The sequence below is a fragment of the Cinclus cinclus genome, chromosome 10 (assembly GCF_963662255.1).
Source record: "Cinclus cinclus chromosome 10, bCinCin1.1, whole genome shotgun sequence".
Taxonomy (NCBI): Eukaryota; Metazoa; Chordata; class Aves; order Passeriformes; family Cinclidae; genus Cinclus; species Cinclus cinclus.
In genome coordinates this window covers 17,845,611-17,860,124 of record NC_085055.1, presented here as the reverse complement: position 1 = coordinate 17,860,124, position 14,514 = coordinate 17,845,611, and the positions used below count along the sequence as shown (strand labels likewise).

Here is a 14,514-nt window from a genome sequence, read left to right as displayed (position 1 = left end):
TGCGTGGCTTTGAGGAGAGGTAGCAGTGAGCCCCGAGGATCTGTGCTCAGAACTCCCTTCCCCAGAGCCAGCCAGCCAGCACAGGCTGTTGGCAGCAGGGTGCCCTTCCCAGTGGGAATGTGCCGTACTCACTTTGGCCGTACTGGCCGTACTGGTAGCCCGTGACAGGGTCCATGCTGTATCCCGTGGTGCTGTAGGTCGGTGGGCAGTAGGACTGCGATGTAGGCAGGCTGTCTAAGCTCTTCATGTGATCTAACCTCTGGCTGCAGCTGGCTGACACAGTGGTGGTGGGCTCCAGGCCCCCAGTTAGAGGGGACAGAGCATAATCAGTTTGGGGCTGGTGAGGCACACCACCGTGGTTAGTCAAGAGTCCCATTACCTGAGAGACAGAATAACAGAAAGAGTGAAAATATATTAAGAACTCCATTGCTTACAGAAACACAGAAGTTCTCAAATGTATAATTTGATTTCCTAAACCAGGTAGACTTAATAGTTGAATAGCGCTTTGAGTAACTAATCCCAAGAGGAAGTAGAATTTGGTTGCATCGTCTGCCAAAATAAAATCTGATGGCTAACAAGCAATAAGAAGTGATATTGGAGCAAATAAGGAATAATACTTTTAAAAATTTTTATGGTTTTAGAGTCCCTGATCCCAACTCCAGCTGGGAGTTCTGTAGATGTTTATTCCTTGAGGACTAAATCATAAGAGAACAAAAAGGAATTAGGAGCTCTTTAACCATGATGTTCTACCTGATCTACAAACATAAAAAGCTGTTAAAAAGCACACACAGTTTTCTTCTCCAAGACTGGACCATTACAATGAAATCAGTTTGGAGCAGATCCCAGTAGCACTACTGATGGAAGTAACAAAGAACCCCACTGGATCCTGATGTTCCGAAAGCTGGGAAAGGGCAGAGCAGCTGTACCCCTACTGATGCCCTGTGGGCTGTAAAGAAATGAATGTGCAAGAGTAAAGTGCTGGTTGTAACACCAGTTATGGATTCCATCATCTGAGTTAGAAGACACAGAAGAAAGGGTCAGGCACTCCAGAGAGACTCCAAGCAGCTGTGACTCCTTTATTAAACTGCTTCTACAGGGACAGTTATGAAATCAGTAGCTGAAAAGAGTTTACTGGAAAAGGCATGCTTGTCCCCATAAAAGCCCAGGCCTCTAGGCCATAATTTCCAGTAAAATAGCAAGAAAAAATCTCAAAAGCCTTTGCCTTTTCAAGCATGAAACTACAGTGAAAAGTTCTTGTTCAAAAATCTCTCCCACTACAGGTTGGTGAACATTTCTTTTCGTTTGGTGGCACAGCACTACAGAACACTTTGAAAATAAGTGTACGACTGAGATTTTCTTACTTTTGCTGAAATAAATTTCACTTCAGAGCCTGACAAACATTCTGCAGCTTCTAACGGATGGGTGACTTACAGCTTCTGCCAAAACTTCATATTGTGATCATTTACAGGCAGTTCTTGCTCCAAAAAGGCATTATAATTATCTGACACATGCTATTTGATAATAACTTTGCTTTGCAGCAATTCTTGCCATAAACTAGAGAGAGTTGGTTTTTTTTTAAATCTGAGTCTATTTTTTAAAACTAAATTAAATCTCTTAAGAAGATATCTGTTTCCTAAAGTTCTGACGCCCCCCTGGAATTGTATTTATTTTCCATCACAAACTAGAAGGTATTATTATTATTGCAGGGAGCTTGTGCTTCCAGCTCTAAGTCATTTGGTTTTGTGTTGTTTTGGTTTTTGTTTTTGTTTTTTTTTAAATAAATAGATGAAACAAGATCCAGGGGTAGTGATTTAGGTAGAAAAGAAGACCTACCCAGTTTTTGCATGTCTGATTAGGAAAAGAGCAAGAGGTAGAAACAGAGTAGTTCAAAAAGAGAAACCCAGATCCCATCATCGAGAACCCAAAATATGCTTGCATCAAATGCACCCAAAATATCTCACTGAAAAAAAAAAGTGCTGAGAAAGAAATTCAGTTACTACATATAGCACTGGAATGTTCACTTTTGATTCATTGAGCACAAAACATGAGTTTAACTGGTGATATTTGCTGAATGTTTCACAAACTGAAGCACTCATGCAAAAAGAAATGAAAAAATACGTGCAAAGACTGCATTCAGATATTGAAATCTTACAACTTTTAAGTTATAAAGACAAGATGAATTTGGATTCAGGATGTAAGATATTCTCTATTTGATTCAACAAATACAGTGAATGCCCAAAGCCTGTAAAAATAACTTGTGGCTAATAATAAGAAAACAACTCTGAAATCACCAGAGATTGAAAAATCATGTTACATCATTTTGTGCCAAAACTCCCCAAAAGTTGAAAATACTGGGCTCCCAACTTTTGTTTCTAAAAATTGGTTTGGAAAACTATTAGAATTTCTATTTCTTTAGCAAGCTTTTCTGCTTCAGAAATTCCAGATATTTTCTTGATAACTTTGGAATTTGATATGGTACAAAATGTAGCATGCTTGACCTGACACTGCATCAGCAGGACACAATATTAGAACCTGAGTTCATTTGGGTTATATTAATCCTTGCCCTTTGAAATTAACACTAATAGAGTTAAAACAAGAGAAAGAGCTATGGAAAAAAAATGGGATAACTTAAACATTTACATTGAAAATTATTACTTTAGGAAATATTTATGTTGGCAGGAGCATCATGGGTTTGACTACAGTTTAAACTGCACAGGGGTTTATCAGAAATCTCAACCCTTTCCACTGCCGTGTAGGGCCAGTGTGACACCAATATTTACAGGATTTCCCCATGTTGAGTTCCAAGTTCAAGAGCACGGAGAAGGGGCTGGGCTGAGCTGGGCTGGTGTCACAGGAGAGCTCTTCTCTGCCTCAGGGCTCTCACATCACGAGCTGTCTGCCAGAACTTTTAGGACCAATTGCTAATTTGGGTAAATAACTATTTTACCAACTGTGTATTTCAACCAGAGGGTTGTGTTTTTCTGAAATTTTCCAGCAAAAAGAGTAAGCTCAAAAACTTTCAGATTGGAAGCTATTGTAAATTGAAGATTTGTCTTGAAATTTAAACCTGGGTCCAGACAGAGTCTCAAAGGCCACTCAAACACCAGTAGCAACTCTATTTGGGAGAGATTTCTTTTCTTTGACAAATGAAGATTAGTGTATGGTGAGATTTACTTTAACTTTTTAAAATTTGAAAATAATTAGGCATCATTTTATTAAGTGGACATGCACCTAATAAATATTCTGGAGCAGAACAGACTGAGCCATCTGTCTCTGAGCTGGAGAAAACTGAAGTCTGAACAGTAACCAACTTCCCAGAAATATCTTCCACAGAGGCTTTCAGAATCATCCTGCTGCTGATTAGTATCTAAATAATTCGATTTTTGGTCATGTCTGTTTTGAAAGCTCTAAGGGAAGTAGCCTCAGGGCAGGAGTCTCTGCTACGGTATGTGCCATGACCTTCTCACCCATACAAGGAGTTAGAGGAAGGGCATGGCTAACTTTCACCTAATCAATTAGAAATCCATTAACGGGCCATGTCTGCAAGATGCTCAGCACCCTCAGCTTAGCTCTGCGCAGGACACACACACAACGATCTGGATTTTGCAGCTCAGATCTTCTGTGGGTATGAAGCAGTATAGTTCTAAGAAAGTAAACAGATATGATTGCTTTATAGTAATTAAGGTAGAAAATAAATGTATTCAATTTCTATACCATCCAAATTACTGGAAAATATGTGCTTCCTTCAAAATCATTTTGGGAAAGCTAAATTAGTAATTTTCAGCCTCACTGACCCAGAATCCAAAGGCTGAGCTGACACCACATTAAAGTGATACAGTAACTATTCAATTGATTTTAGAGTAGAACTCCTATAAATGCAGAAAAATAATCAGATTTAAGTATTTTAGCTCCATATATTTTGTTCTCGCCTTTTACCAAACACACGCAGGAATGTTGATGCACAGCCATTGTGCATTATTTTATACAATAAGATACAATATATAATTGATAAAATCATTCTATTAGAAAAGAAAAGGTGAAATGAGGAATAAGTAAACAGAGCACAGTGGACTGTAACAACCAAAGTCTACAGAAAAGTTTTTAGAAAACGCATCTGAAGCAATCCAAAATATACATTAGGACAAATCCCTGGCTGGTGGAGTCAGCACAGAATCACCAGCTGAGGATATGATTGAGAAAGAGAAAGCCTTAAAGGCATGAACACAGTGTCTGGTCCATTATCAGCTGCTGGAAAATACTTCTATTTTCACCAAAATAAAGGCCATTACACTAAAAAAAAAAAAGACCACTTCTTTTATTGAAATGAAACATTCTGGCTGTTAACATGGTTAGTATTTGAGGATGTAGGACCCTCCATAGGCACAATAAAATTCTCATATGTTTTAATTCATTTACGCATGCTTGTGTTTAATATGCTTTGTGACCATGCCTGCAATTAATATGATTTATGAGAAAAGAACATGTGCAATAATTTTTTTGGGTACAGTGATACTATTTTCCCCTCCTGTGAATGAAAGATTTAATGAAAAAGCTCAAGGAAAATAGTTGGCAGTTAACATATTAAGTTGAACTGACAGAACCATGAGTAAACTTTAGCACAGTTAATGATATCCTCTTATCTGACCCTGACACATTTGCAGCATGTAATTTACAGAAGCTCTGTCCAGGGAATCTTGACAAATGCTCCTAACGATGTCAGGGCAATGTTCCATTCTAATGTAAAACAGATGTGGGTCAGATACCCTCATTCATCACTAACACTGAAAATTTCAAACTCTTCCGAGATGAATGGCATTACCTGCTGTTAACTCTTCACTGTAGAGAAATCTCACAGAAAGCAAAATATTGCACAAGAAAGAACACAAAGAGGACTATTATCGTGCGCTCCATTGAGAGATTTTAGAGGATTAAAGTTAATTAACTATATGGATCTATATCCATACGATCCTAGAACCATATTGCTGATTCATTTTGTGTATATGAATATTTCTATTGAATACAACAAACCTGACAAAAAGCAAATTTTGCCAAATGGCAAGAGCTGGCATCCACATACTTGGTTGATGAAAATAAGAGCAAATGTACTGACTTTGGACATTGATGATCTGACCCTCTACATAATCATATCAAATGAGACCTCACACTGATTTCATACCACTAAGTAACACAGGTACCTACATTGAAATTAAAGAAGGTGCACTGGTGCACATTTAGGATAATTAGGAGGATGACTTGATTCTTTCATTAAATAAATTTTTACTTATAGAGAATTACCAATTTTCAAAACATTATTACAGTCTGTCACAAAACCCATGTCTTTTTTTAAAGTGCTGTATCAGAGTCACAGAACTTGGCAGCATTACCAAAACAATTCTAAGATCAGCTAATTATTGAGCCCCTGGTATGAAAAGCAACCAAAGATGACTGAAAAGGTAAAACAAAGCTCAAAGATGAACATGTACTCATAATTTTTTAATATATAAGCATATCTATACAATTAAAGATCTCACAACCTTTTCAGGCAACCTCAGAGACTGGAGTCTCATGACTTTAAATGCTCAGCTAAGGCAATATTACTCAAAAGAATTCATAAGAAGACAAAATTTGGTATTATGTTGCTCTTTGCCTATGAACTCTCCTCCTCCCACCTTCTATTCAGCCCCAAACACAAAAGAAGGATTCTGGCCATTATGAACACCAGCCCAGCTGTCACTAGCTCAGCTCTCACACACCTTCCCTCAACAATTGGGATGTATGGATTTGTTATGGCTGAAAGCAAAACAAACCAAAAGAGAAAAGTTAAGGTGGAAATTCAAAAACATAGTCACCTGTTTATTTGTTCTGCTATATTAATGTATTTAGTACATATGTTATATTACCTATAAATGTATACTTATATAAAATATAGAATATTTTATGTAAAATATTACTGTATTTACAAACTTAATAATACATGCTGTTATTTTTACACAGCAACAGTTACAAAACTATTTAATCTCATCTATTTCACTCAGAGAAACAAAACATAACCCCATTGTTCGAACTTCTGTTTTTAAATTTAAAAAAAACCAACACATATCATGTGAATTAATTTTCTTACTCACAAAGAAATCCATGCCCTGTCTCATGTTCTTGGGTCATTAAGCAAAGAGCTCTCAAAGCCAAGTGCATTGTGCCAAAGATCATGAGCTGCTCATTGCACTGGGACTTGAACCCAAATGAAATGTTTCTGTGGGCAACCAGTTCAAGGTAATGCAACAGAAGGTTTAGGGAAAAGTATAATGAATTAATAGCTGCCTTTTTTTTACTGCTCTTGTCCCTCTTAATGAGGGAATGAAAATTTTTAGCCCTGGTTCCTGTGCCTCCCTTAAAAACAGAGTTAACAAGATAATATGAACATACCTAACTGATTCGACAGCGGCCATCAGCTCCATACATCAGGTTAATGAAAACCAAGTGCTCTCAGAGGCTTAAGAGAAGCCTATTGCCTAAGATCTATCTCTCCAAGAGGAGTTACAGGGTAACTCTTAAACTCAGGCAGTGAAATGTTTTGACAGTAGAAGAAAGAAACCTTGAAACAGCTTGCATCTTTACTACTGTTCACAGAAAAGTTTGGGATTTTCTTATCAAGATTGTTCCTGAGCTCCAGGTAATGGCATGAAACTGCAAACTTTGTTAAAGACTGTTATGATCTCCTACACAGCCTATTCAATATTCAATCCATTTCCCATTTTAAAACTGCAGCCTTTAAGGCTAAGGGTTTGATTCAATTATGCAGGGAGAAGGCAAGGAAGAGGAAAGAGTACATCTGACAAGCTTCCTAGAGGGCAGGGAGGAAAAAAAAATATGCCTAGACACATCTTCTCCCAGTAAAATCTTAAAATTGAAGTACTGTTTACACCTGGATTATCCTACAGGTTCAATATCCTACAGGTTAAGTACAGGAAAAAAAAATATGCCTAACAGGAGACAAGTTACACACATTTGCTCTTCTCCCAGTAAAATCTTAAAACTGAAATACTGTTTAAGCCTGGATTATCCTGCAGGTTAAATATCCTACAGGTTCAATATCCTACAGGTTAAGTACAGGAAGCACACAGCCTCATGGGCAGCAATCCAAGCAGAGTATTGCTGCTCCACCTGAATTCACAGCAGCCAGAACAGCACTCTCCAAACCAGCAAACTGCCTGACCTGGTCTAGGGCAAGCTGCTGCTCTGACACTAATAAAAAGCACATGAGGAGGTCAGGGGATGCTGATGTACACCGGAAAAGCCTTTTTCCCTTATCTTAAATGAAGCCCTTCAAAATATTGATATCCTGTCTTTAAAACAATCTGCCCTTTACTAAGACCATACACCTGTAGTTGTGAGACAAGTGTTTCTGCAGTCACTGTTCTGCTTCACAGCAAAAAGCCAGAAATGGCCACTAATCATAAAGTGCCATGCCAATCCAAAAGCATGCCTAAGTCCTGTATACATACATTAACATCCAGATATGCTGTCCCCTCATAATTCTGAGTTTAAAAACATTTGTCAAAAGAAAATTCACTGAGCAACTAAAACCTAATTTGAAAAGGAAATACAATATTCTCAGAAATGTATGCATGACATGCAAGAAGCTGCATAATAGGCATAGAAAACATAAAAATATGCAATTTACATATATTACACACTAATAATCTCTTTTCTGACATTATATTTAAAGAGCCCTGGCTGAGATGGCATGCTTGCAGCTGAGTTGCTTTTCCATGAAATACAAACACTCCAGGCTGCCAGCTCCCCAAGACATTAATCCCTGACTTTTTCCAGCAAAAGTCAACCCATTGCACACCTGCAAGACAGAGGTTCTCTCACTACATCCAGGTAGTAAGGAATAAACCAGATGAGCAAGGAGAATAATCAGTCATCTGAAGGATATCTGCAAATTTGTCTTGATGCTAAAAAATATTAAATAAGCTGGAACTCTTTCTGTTCTCTTATATTTTTAAACAAGATCAACAACTTTTCAACACCCAGCTTGCAAGATAGGTATGTAATGGAGCACTCTGCTTCCTAGAACTGAGAAATACAGTCCCCTCTCACCCCAAAATTCAAGGCTAACAGGATAAAAATAAAATCACATTACCCTAGGTGTCTCTGCTTGTCTTCTGCCTTCACCAGTGCCTGCCTTAAACACCATATATGTCCATTGTATTCAAGAAAAATGTTAGAATGGAACCATTCTACATAGAAAATAACACTTCTCTGGCGTCTTCGTGTCAGACTCTCATTTGTAATAAATTGATGACAAAGAGAAGAAAGAGGTTTAAGTCTGCAAAGAATATAATCCTGTGTATCTTAGTATTAGATTTTTTTCTGCATATTCTAAGGGTTTGTGGTTTTTTTAAATCACAGAATATTATCTGGGCTTCAGACACAGTCCCCCTTCCCCCTCCCTGCTATAGTCACCACAAATTCAGCTTTAGACTGTCAGGAGCGCTTGCCTGCAAGAGACACATGGATGGGTGGAAACATTATGTTAATTGCTCACACACCCAGATTTATTGTGGTCAAAAATTCACTGGCTAGTAAATAGACCCTCTTTCTTTCTCATCTAAATTCCACGCACACAGGCAGGGCAGTGCAACATGCTCACTCAGCAGGAAAACTCCTGTTTCCCTTTTGCATGGAACTCCAAATGCAGAGCTGGCTTTCAATTTTACCTTACCTCAGCCTCTCTTTCAGCACCTCAGGAAGAGCCCTGAGGAAGCAAGGAGAGGGGATGCACAGTGACACATCCCACAGCTAAGGGACATTTCACACACCGACATTGTGACCAGCAGCTGTGGCTCCTTTTGGGTATCAAGAGTTTCACTGGTTTGTTACAGTCCCACAGTTTGTTGCATGCAAACATTTACATCTTTGAGACTGTATTACTGCATTATATAAACACAAAATCTGAGTGTGTTACTTTATACATCTCTACATTTTATGCATGTCTCTAACTCATTGTTTAGGCAGCAAAACTAACAGAGAGGAGCTGTTGGTAATGCCACATGAATTTAGGTCTAGGTTTTTCATTTGTTTGTTTGATGGCAAGATTTTTAACTTCTGTTGAAGCTAATCATTTAGTTGCCAAGAAATTGTTCCAAATATAAATGGATATAAGTAATCTCCTCTATGCACTGAGCAATGAAAGCACAATGTCAGCTTCAGAGGGATCAGCATCCCCCTAAACCTGTTGGTAGAGCTGCTGGATACAGCCAGAAGTGCTAAACACTGGGTTAGAAAAAGGTTTCAGAAGTCTAAGGAAAACAAACAAACAAACAAACAAGCAAACAAACAACAGAGGTCCCCTAGTGTAAAGACAGGGCTGGGTGTAAAAAAGCACAGAATCTCCTTCTGATTACATCAAATCTCAAATCAGCAAGACCTTGGCAGGAGGAGACCTGCCCTCACATTTTTGTCCTATTTTGCCCCGCCATCACAAGATTTCTCTACTGTTGTGCTCCACTTCTCTGTCACAGACAATAAAACCTTTGTGAAAGAGAGGAAAAAAAGATCACATTTTCCATAGCCAGAACCAACACACATTTAAACTGACACTAACAACTCCTTTTTATGGATTAACATTGAAAACCAGATAGATAATTATGTCAGAAATGTGGAAGCCTTGCACACAATGAAACTAGCCATTTAAAAAAAAAAAAAAGAGAGAGAAAGACACAGCTACTATAATGTCATGGATTTTGTTGAAGTTTGCATTTAGAAATCAGAATTCTTTCCAAAAAAATCTATTCAGGTCTTGTTGGAAGTACATCCATTTGTTTTTTCTGTTGGTATTTTTTTCCTGAGGTTTCAAGCCATAAAGTTTTGTACCCCACCCTATGCTATAGGAATCTGTGAATCTTAATTACATTTACCGTTACAAAAAAGGGTTTATGAACTTTTGCCTTTGGGCAAAAATGTTTATTTCATTGCCTTTGTTATTCATTCTTTTCAACTCCAGTGCCTTTGAACTTTTCAGCTGCACAGAGTTATCACCGTTGCACAGGAACCAGGAACTGCACTCCCGAGATGCAAACCACAAGTTGAAGAAAACGAAGAAGGCAAAGATATACGAGTCGTTATTTTGGCCACCCTTTGTGCCATTAAAATCTCATTTTCTGCCTATTAGAATGCCCTCTCCCTGCTTAGGCAGTGGTGATAGTCAGTGATTAGTGTGTAATTGAGTATAATTGTCTTTTCACTTTTCATTTGTGTCATTCTGAGCTTCTCTCTGTTTTTCTAACCACTGAGAGGAAAAAAGGGTAGAAAGCAGATAAAGCTGTTAAAACTCTCACTTTCAGCCCTGAAGAGATTCCTGATTGTAATTATAGATTGCATCCTCTTTGTGACTCCTCAGAATTTAGTGGACATCTCTTTCCAAGCACCTGGGCAAAGCTCTTGCTAATAAAATAAACTACCATCTATTCAAGCTTTAACTAATAATGTCAGCTTCAGACAGATGCCGTGTGTAGGAAAATTTAACCAATCTTTTGACACTCAATTATCGAGGCAATTTATTAACCTGATTTTCTTAAAAGAGCTCACGCAAATTAGAAAAACAATTATGGTATTCATGGATTTATATATTGCCAAAGAGCAGTAATACTCCTAATTTATGTATTTATAACTTGATTATAGCTCATCTCAATGCACATTTCTCAGTCCTTGGAACTCTCCTCATACAACTTGCCCATAATTTTCCTGGACCACTTGGTAAAATGAGGTTATATTAATGAGATATTTTATTCACAGAAAAAACACAAGATCTGTTTTCTGTACCTAGCCATGGATCTTCAGGAGAAGAGCAGTGCATTATATTACAAATGCTTGACAACTGAATGCAAACATGAAGCCTGCGTGATTCCATTATAAATCAGTTAAAATTAAATATAAGCTATGACTCTTCATTCAGTCAGTAGGAGGAAAAAAATTTAAGGAAAAAAAAAAGGAAACTAGCAAACTGAAATCATGTGGCTTATATAAAGAATACATTATGGTTTAAATTTGGCAATTCATTATACTGTGGCCTGAGGGAATAGACTCTTTGGTTCTGGTATACAGCAAATCCTCTGTCTGAAAACACAGGACTGACCTGAGGTGAGAGGCCATTGCCAATGGCAGGGTTCATGGGATTGGAGGGCCCGGACGGAGGCACAAAGCTGTCTGTATAGCTGGAAAATCCATGCCTGGTGCTGGGCAGGCAATAGGCAGAGCTGCTCTCTGGGTTGGAAGGGAGGCTGCTTTGGTGTACAGTGCTTGGAGGGAGAGGCTGAGGTCTGTGGACGGTACTGCTTGGATCAGACACGGCTGGAAGCAGAAGAAACATGTTGACATGTTTTCCTCCTTTACTTCTGGCATAATAAGTTCATTATGTGAAGCTCAGCTTAAGAAAACTGCATCAGAACCTGCATCTAAATACTGGTTAAGAAGAAAAGTAATTCTATAATATCGCTGTATATTTAACCAGCCTATGAGTTTACACAAAAAAATTCTTAAGCAGACTGTAAATATCACAACAACAGACATGTGGTTTTCAGACAACCCTTGGTGAGCACATATTGTCAGCAGTATTTTATTTATATATATATATATATATATATATATATTTGTATATATATTTGTATATATATTTGTATATATATATATAAATAAAGGAAAATATTTATTTACTTATAGGACTGACTTTCACCTCCTGGTCACAGCTCAGAAATCCCACCATGGTTCATATCAAGTCAAGTAATGGATGGGAGAAGCCCTGGGCTTTGAAAAATTCCCTCGATTAGAACCTCCACCAAGAGTTAAGATCCAAATCTCAAGGAGGAAGCAATAAGAGCACATAACTTACTTTATAAAATCTCACCCATAACATTTTTATTTAATAGTAAAATATAACAAAGACTAGATTTGAGGGTCTTTTGTTTCCCACCCAAATCCATCAAAGTTCACAGAATTTCTGATAACATTAGGAAAAATGTTTACCCTACTGAGACTGGCTACTGCCTGATGTGAAACAAGGTAGTTTGAATAGCTGATTTTTTTCACCATCAGATAAATATTCAGAGTATTTCTAGAAGTTCCAGTGTTCCATCGCTGATAGTCACAACAAAGACAGAGTGCACCCATCTCCTTCCTACATCACACCAGACACTTCCAGCAAAGCAGGCCAATGCAGTGGCAGGACAGGGATGAGCTTCCATCACTTTACCAAAGCTGCACGTCTGCTGGGCAGAAGGTGATTGTTTCTCTGGAGAGCACCCTTCACATGGAACCACCCATTTCTTGCAGAAAAACAAATCTGAGTCCTTACATGCTTAAAATAAGTAGGCTTGCAGGGTCCTCCCCGAGTCAGATCCTAAATTAACCAACACATTAGGAAGTAAAATATTTCTACAACAGATGAGCACAGGAAACACCCCCCCCCCCCAATAACACTATTTTAACCAAGTACCTGTGGGCTACTGTACCTTGCGGTATGGAGGTGGGTTGGTAGGAGGGCTCAGAGAGCTGGTACGTTGGCAAAGTTGGCATGGCACTGGGGGGGAACCCTCCAGGGATCAGATGGTTGAAAGCCATCAGTTGGTTGGCTCCTGCCTGTTTCCTCCATCTGGCACGACGGTTGCTAAACCAGACCTGCAAATGTTTTAAATATGAACATTTGATTTTTGTACATTCAACACAGATGTATCAAAAATAACAGCTTTGTATTTCAAATGGGCTCAGCATCTGAGATGACAGATGCAGAAGATGCACACTGAACTCAGTGCTCCTGGACAAGAAACTTGCCCTTGGTACACATTTCCATTGTCCAACAGATTCAACACAGCAATTCTGATCCCTAGTTTCCTCTCAAATTCAGCCTCTCCTGAGAAAAAAGCTGGCAACTCTTTCAAGTTTTAGTGTTTTTAATCACTATCATTACTGTGCCAGATTTAATGAGAAAGGGGAAACCTCTCCATTTAATCTAAGTGCCAGCCAAAGCTATTTAGTCTGTACTGTATTGTCTTTAACTTGCTGACAAGTTAGGAGCATCGCTTAATGCACTGCTAGAAGGTGCATGTAACTTATATTTTGGGATATTATACTGCCCTAATGACCAACAGAACTTCAAGCTTTTAATTAGAAAAGTACAAGCCCCATGTACAAAATACACACATCCCTCCCAGCAAGTTTTCATGTGCTCACATATGTACAAAACATCTCTCAACAAACTTACAACAGTAGGTCAGAACTTCAGTACTAGATTAGCATTTCAGAACCACTTTGAAATCCGTTCCCAGGACAGCACACCAACCAGATGGGGTTTGGATTTATGGGACATTTTAGCTATAAATCTGCTTTTCTTCACATCATTCCCAGTTTGTGTTTTAAGTTTTCCAAGTCTTGGATGGTTCTTACTACATCCAAGATACAAAGAGGCAAGACATCAGAAATGTAGACATAATAGGAGTTGCAAAACACATTTGTTAATTTTGATATTATAATAATTCCACACATCACAAATTGGAAGGGCAAGGACTCAGTGGAGGGGTGCCTGGAGCAGGCACATTGCCTCGTTTCGGGCTCAGAGCAGACTCCTGATTACAGCTCTCAGCTCCATGGTGGAGCTCTGAGGGAAAGAATTGTTGGTTAAGGTAACAGAGACTGAACACATTTGTAAACAAGCAGCCAGTTGCTCATAATCCTACACCCTGAAGCAGCTGCAGTGCTCATCTACAGATACAACTAATTAGATAAGACCTGAACTGAGTGTTAACATCTGATAAAGTAGATCTGCACAGCCTGTAAGGCAGCCTGGCCTGAAAGCCACTGAGACATGTTAGCTGATGAGCCACATATAGATGTATTTGTGTAAGTAAGATGGGGCTCAGACCTGTAACCCTTACAGCAAGCAGCCCTTGCTGGCCTATGAATCAGGCATCACAGACTGGGATTCTAAGTGCAACACCATTTATAAACCATGAGTGGCCCTCACACAAGAGGGTAACCACATTTTGGGCTGCACTGTGGGCTTCTCCTCTGCTTGCTATTTCATGACAGGAGTGGTGGGACTCAGTGGGCCATCTGCTTTCTGACATAGGCCATCTGTCACCATGTAGTTTGCTCTGACTTCATCTTCTTTTCAGAATGAGATGCTCAGTTCACACAGCTGCTTCCTCCTTTGGCCGCAACACCTACTCCTCAATTATACACTCCCACTCCAGTTTAAGATCTAGGACAGAGGGATAGGTGGAGCCTCTGTTCTGTGTCACAAATCCCTCTCTTGTTGTTCTGCTGTACATACTAACAGCCCCCCCGCCCCCCCCACCCCTGTTTCCACATGAACCATTTCTGAAAGCAGCTGGCAGGGGACAAGGCACCAGGGTGGAGATGCAAAACCTGCAATGAGCGCTAATTGAGGGTGGGTCTAGATTCAGCCTGTAGAGCAAGAAAGAGACCTTGCTCAAGATCCAAAGAACACTTAGGAAA

At 39.0% G+C, this 14,514-nt stretch overlaps 1 protein-coding gene across 5 annotated transcripts in view; it reads right to left on the bottom strand.

Moving 5' to 3' along the window:
• PAX3 (paired box 3) overlaps window positions 1-14,514 on the bottom strand; it is a 74,572-nt gene that overhangs the window by 422 nt on the left and 59,636 nt on the right. For all 5 annotated transcript variants that reach the window (XM_062499153.1, XM_062499154.1, XM_062499157.1 and 2 more), the window contains 3 exons: window positions 12,513-12,678; window positions 11,141-11,355; window positions 133-379 (listed from right to left, as the gene is read on the bottom strand). In XM_062499153.1, the coding sequence (XP_062355137.1) occupies window positions 133-379; window positions 11,141-11,355; window positions 12,513-12,678 (628 nt within the window). The remainder of the gene's footprint in view (window positions 1-132; window positions 380-11,140; window positions 11,356-12,512; window positions 12,679-14,514) is intronic.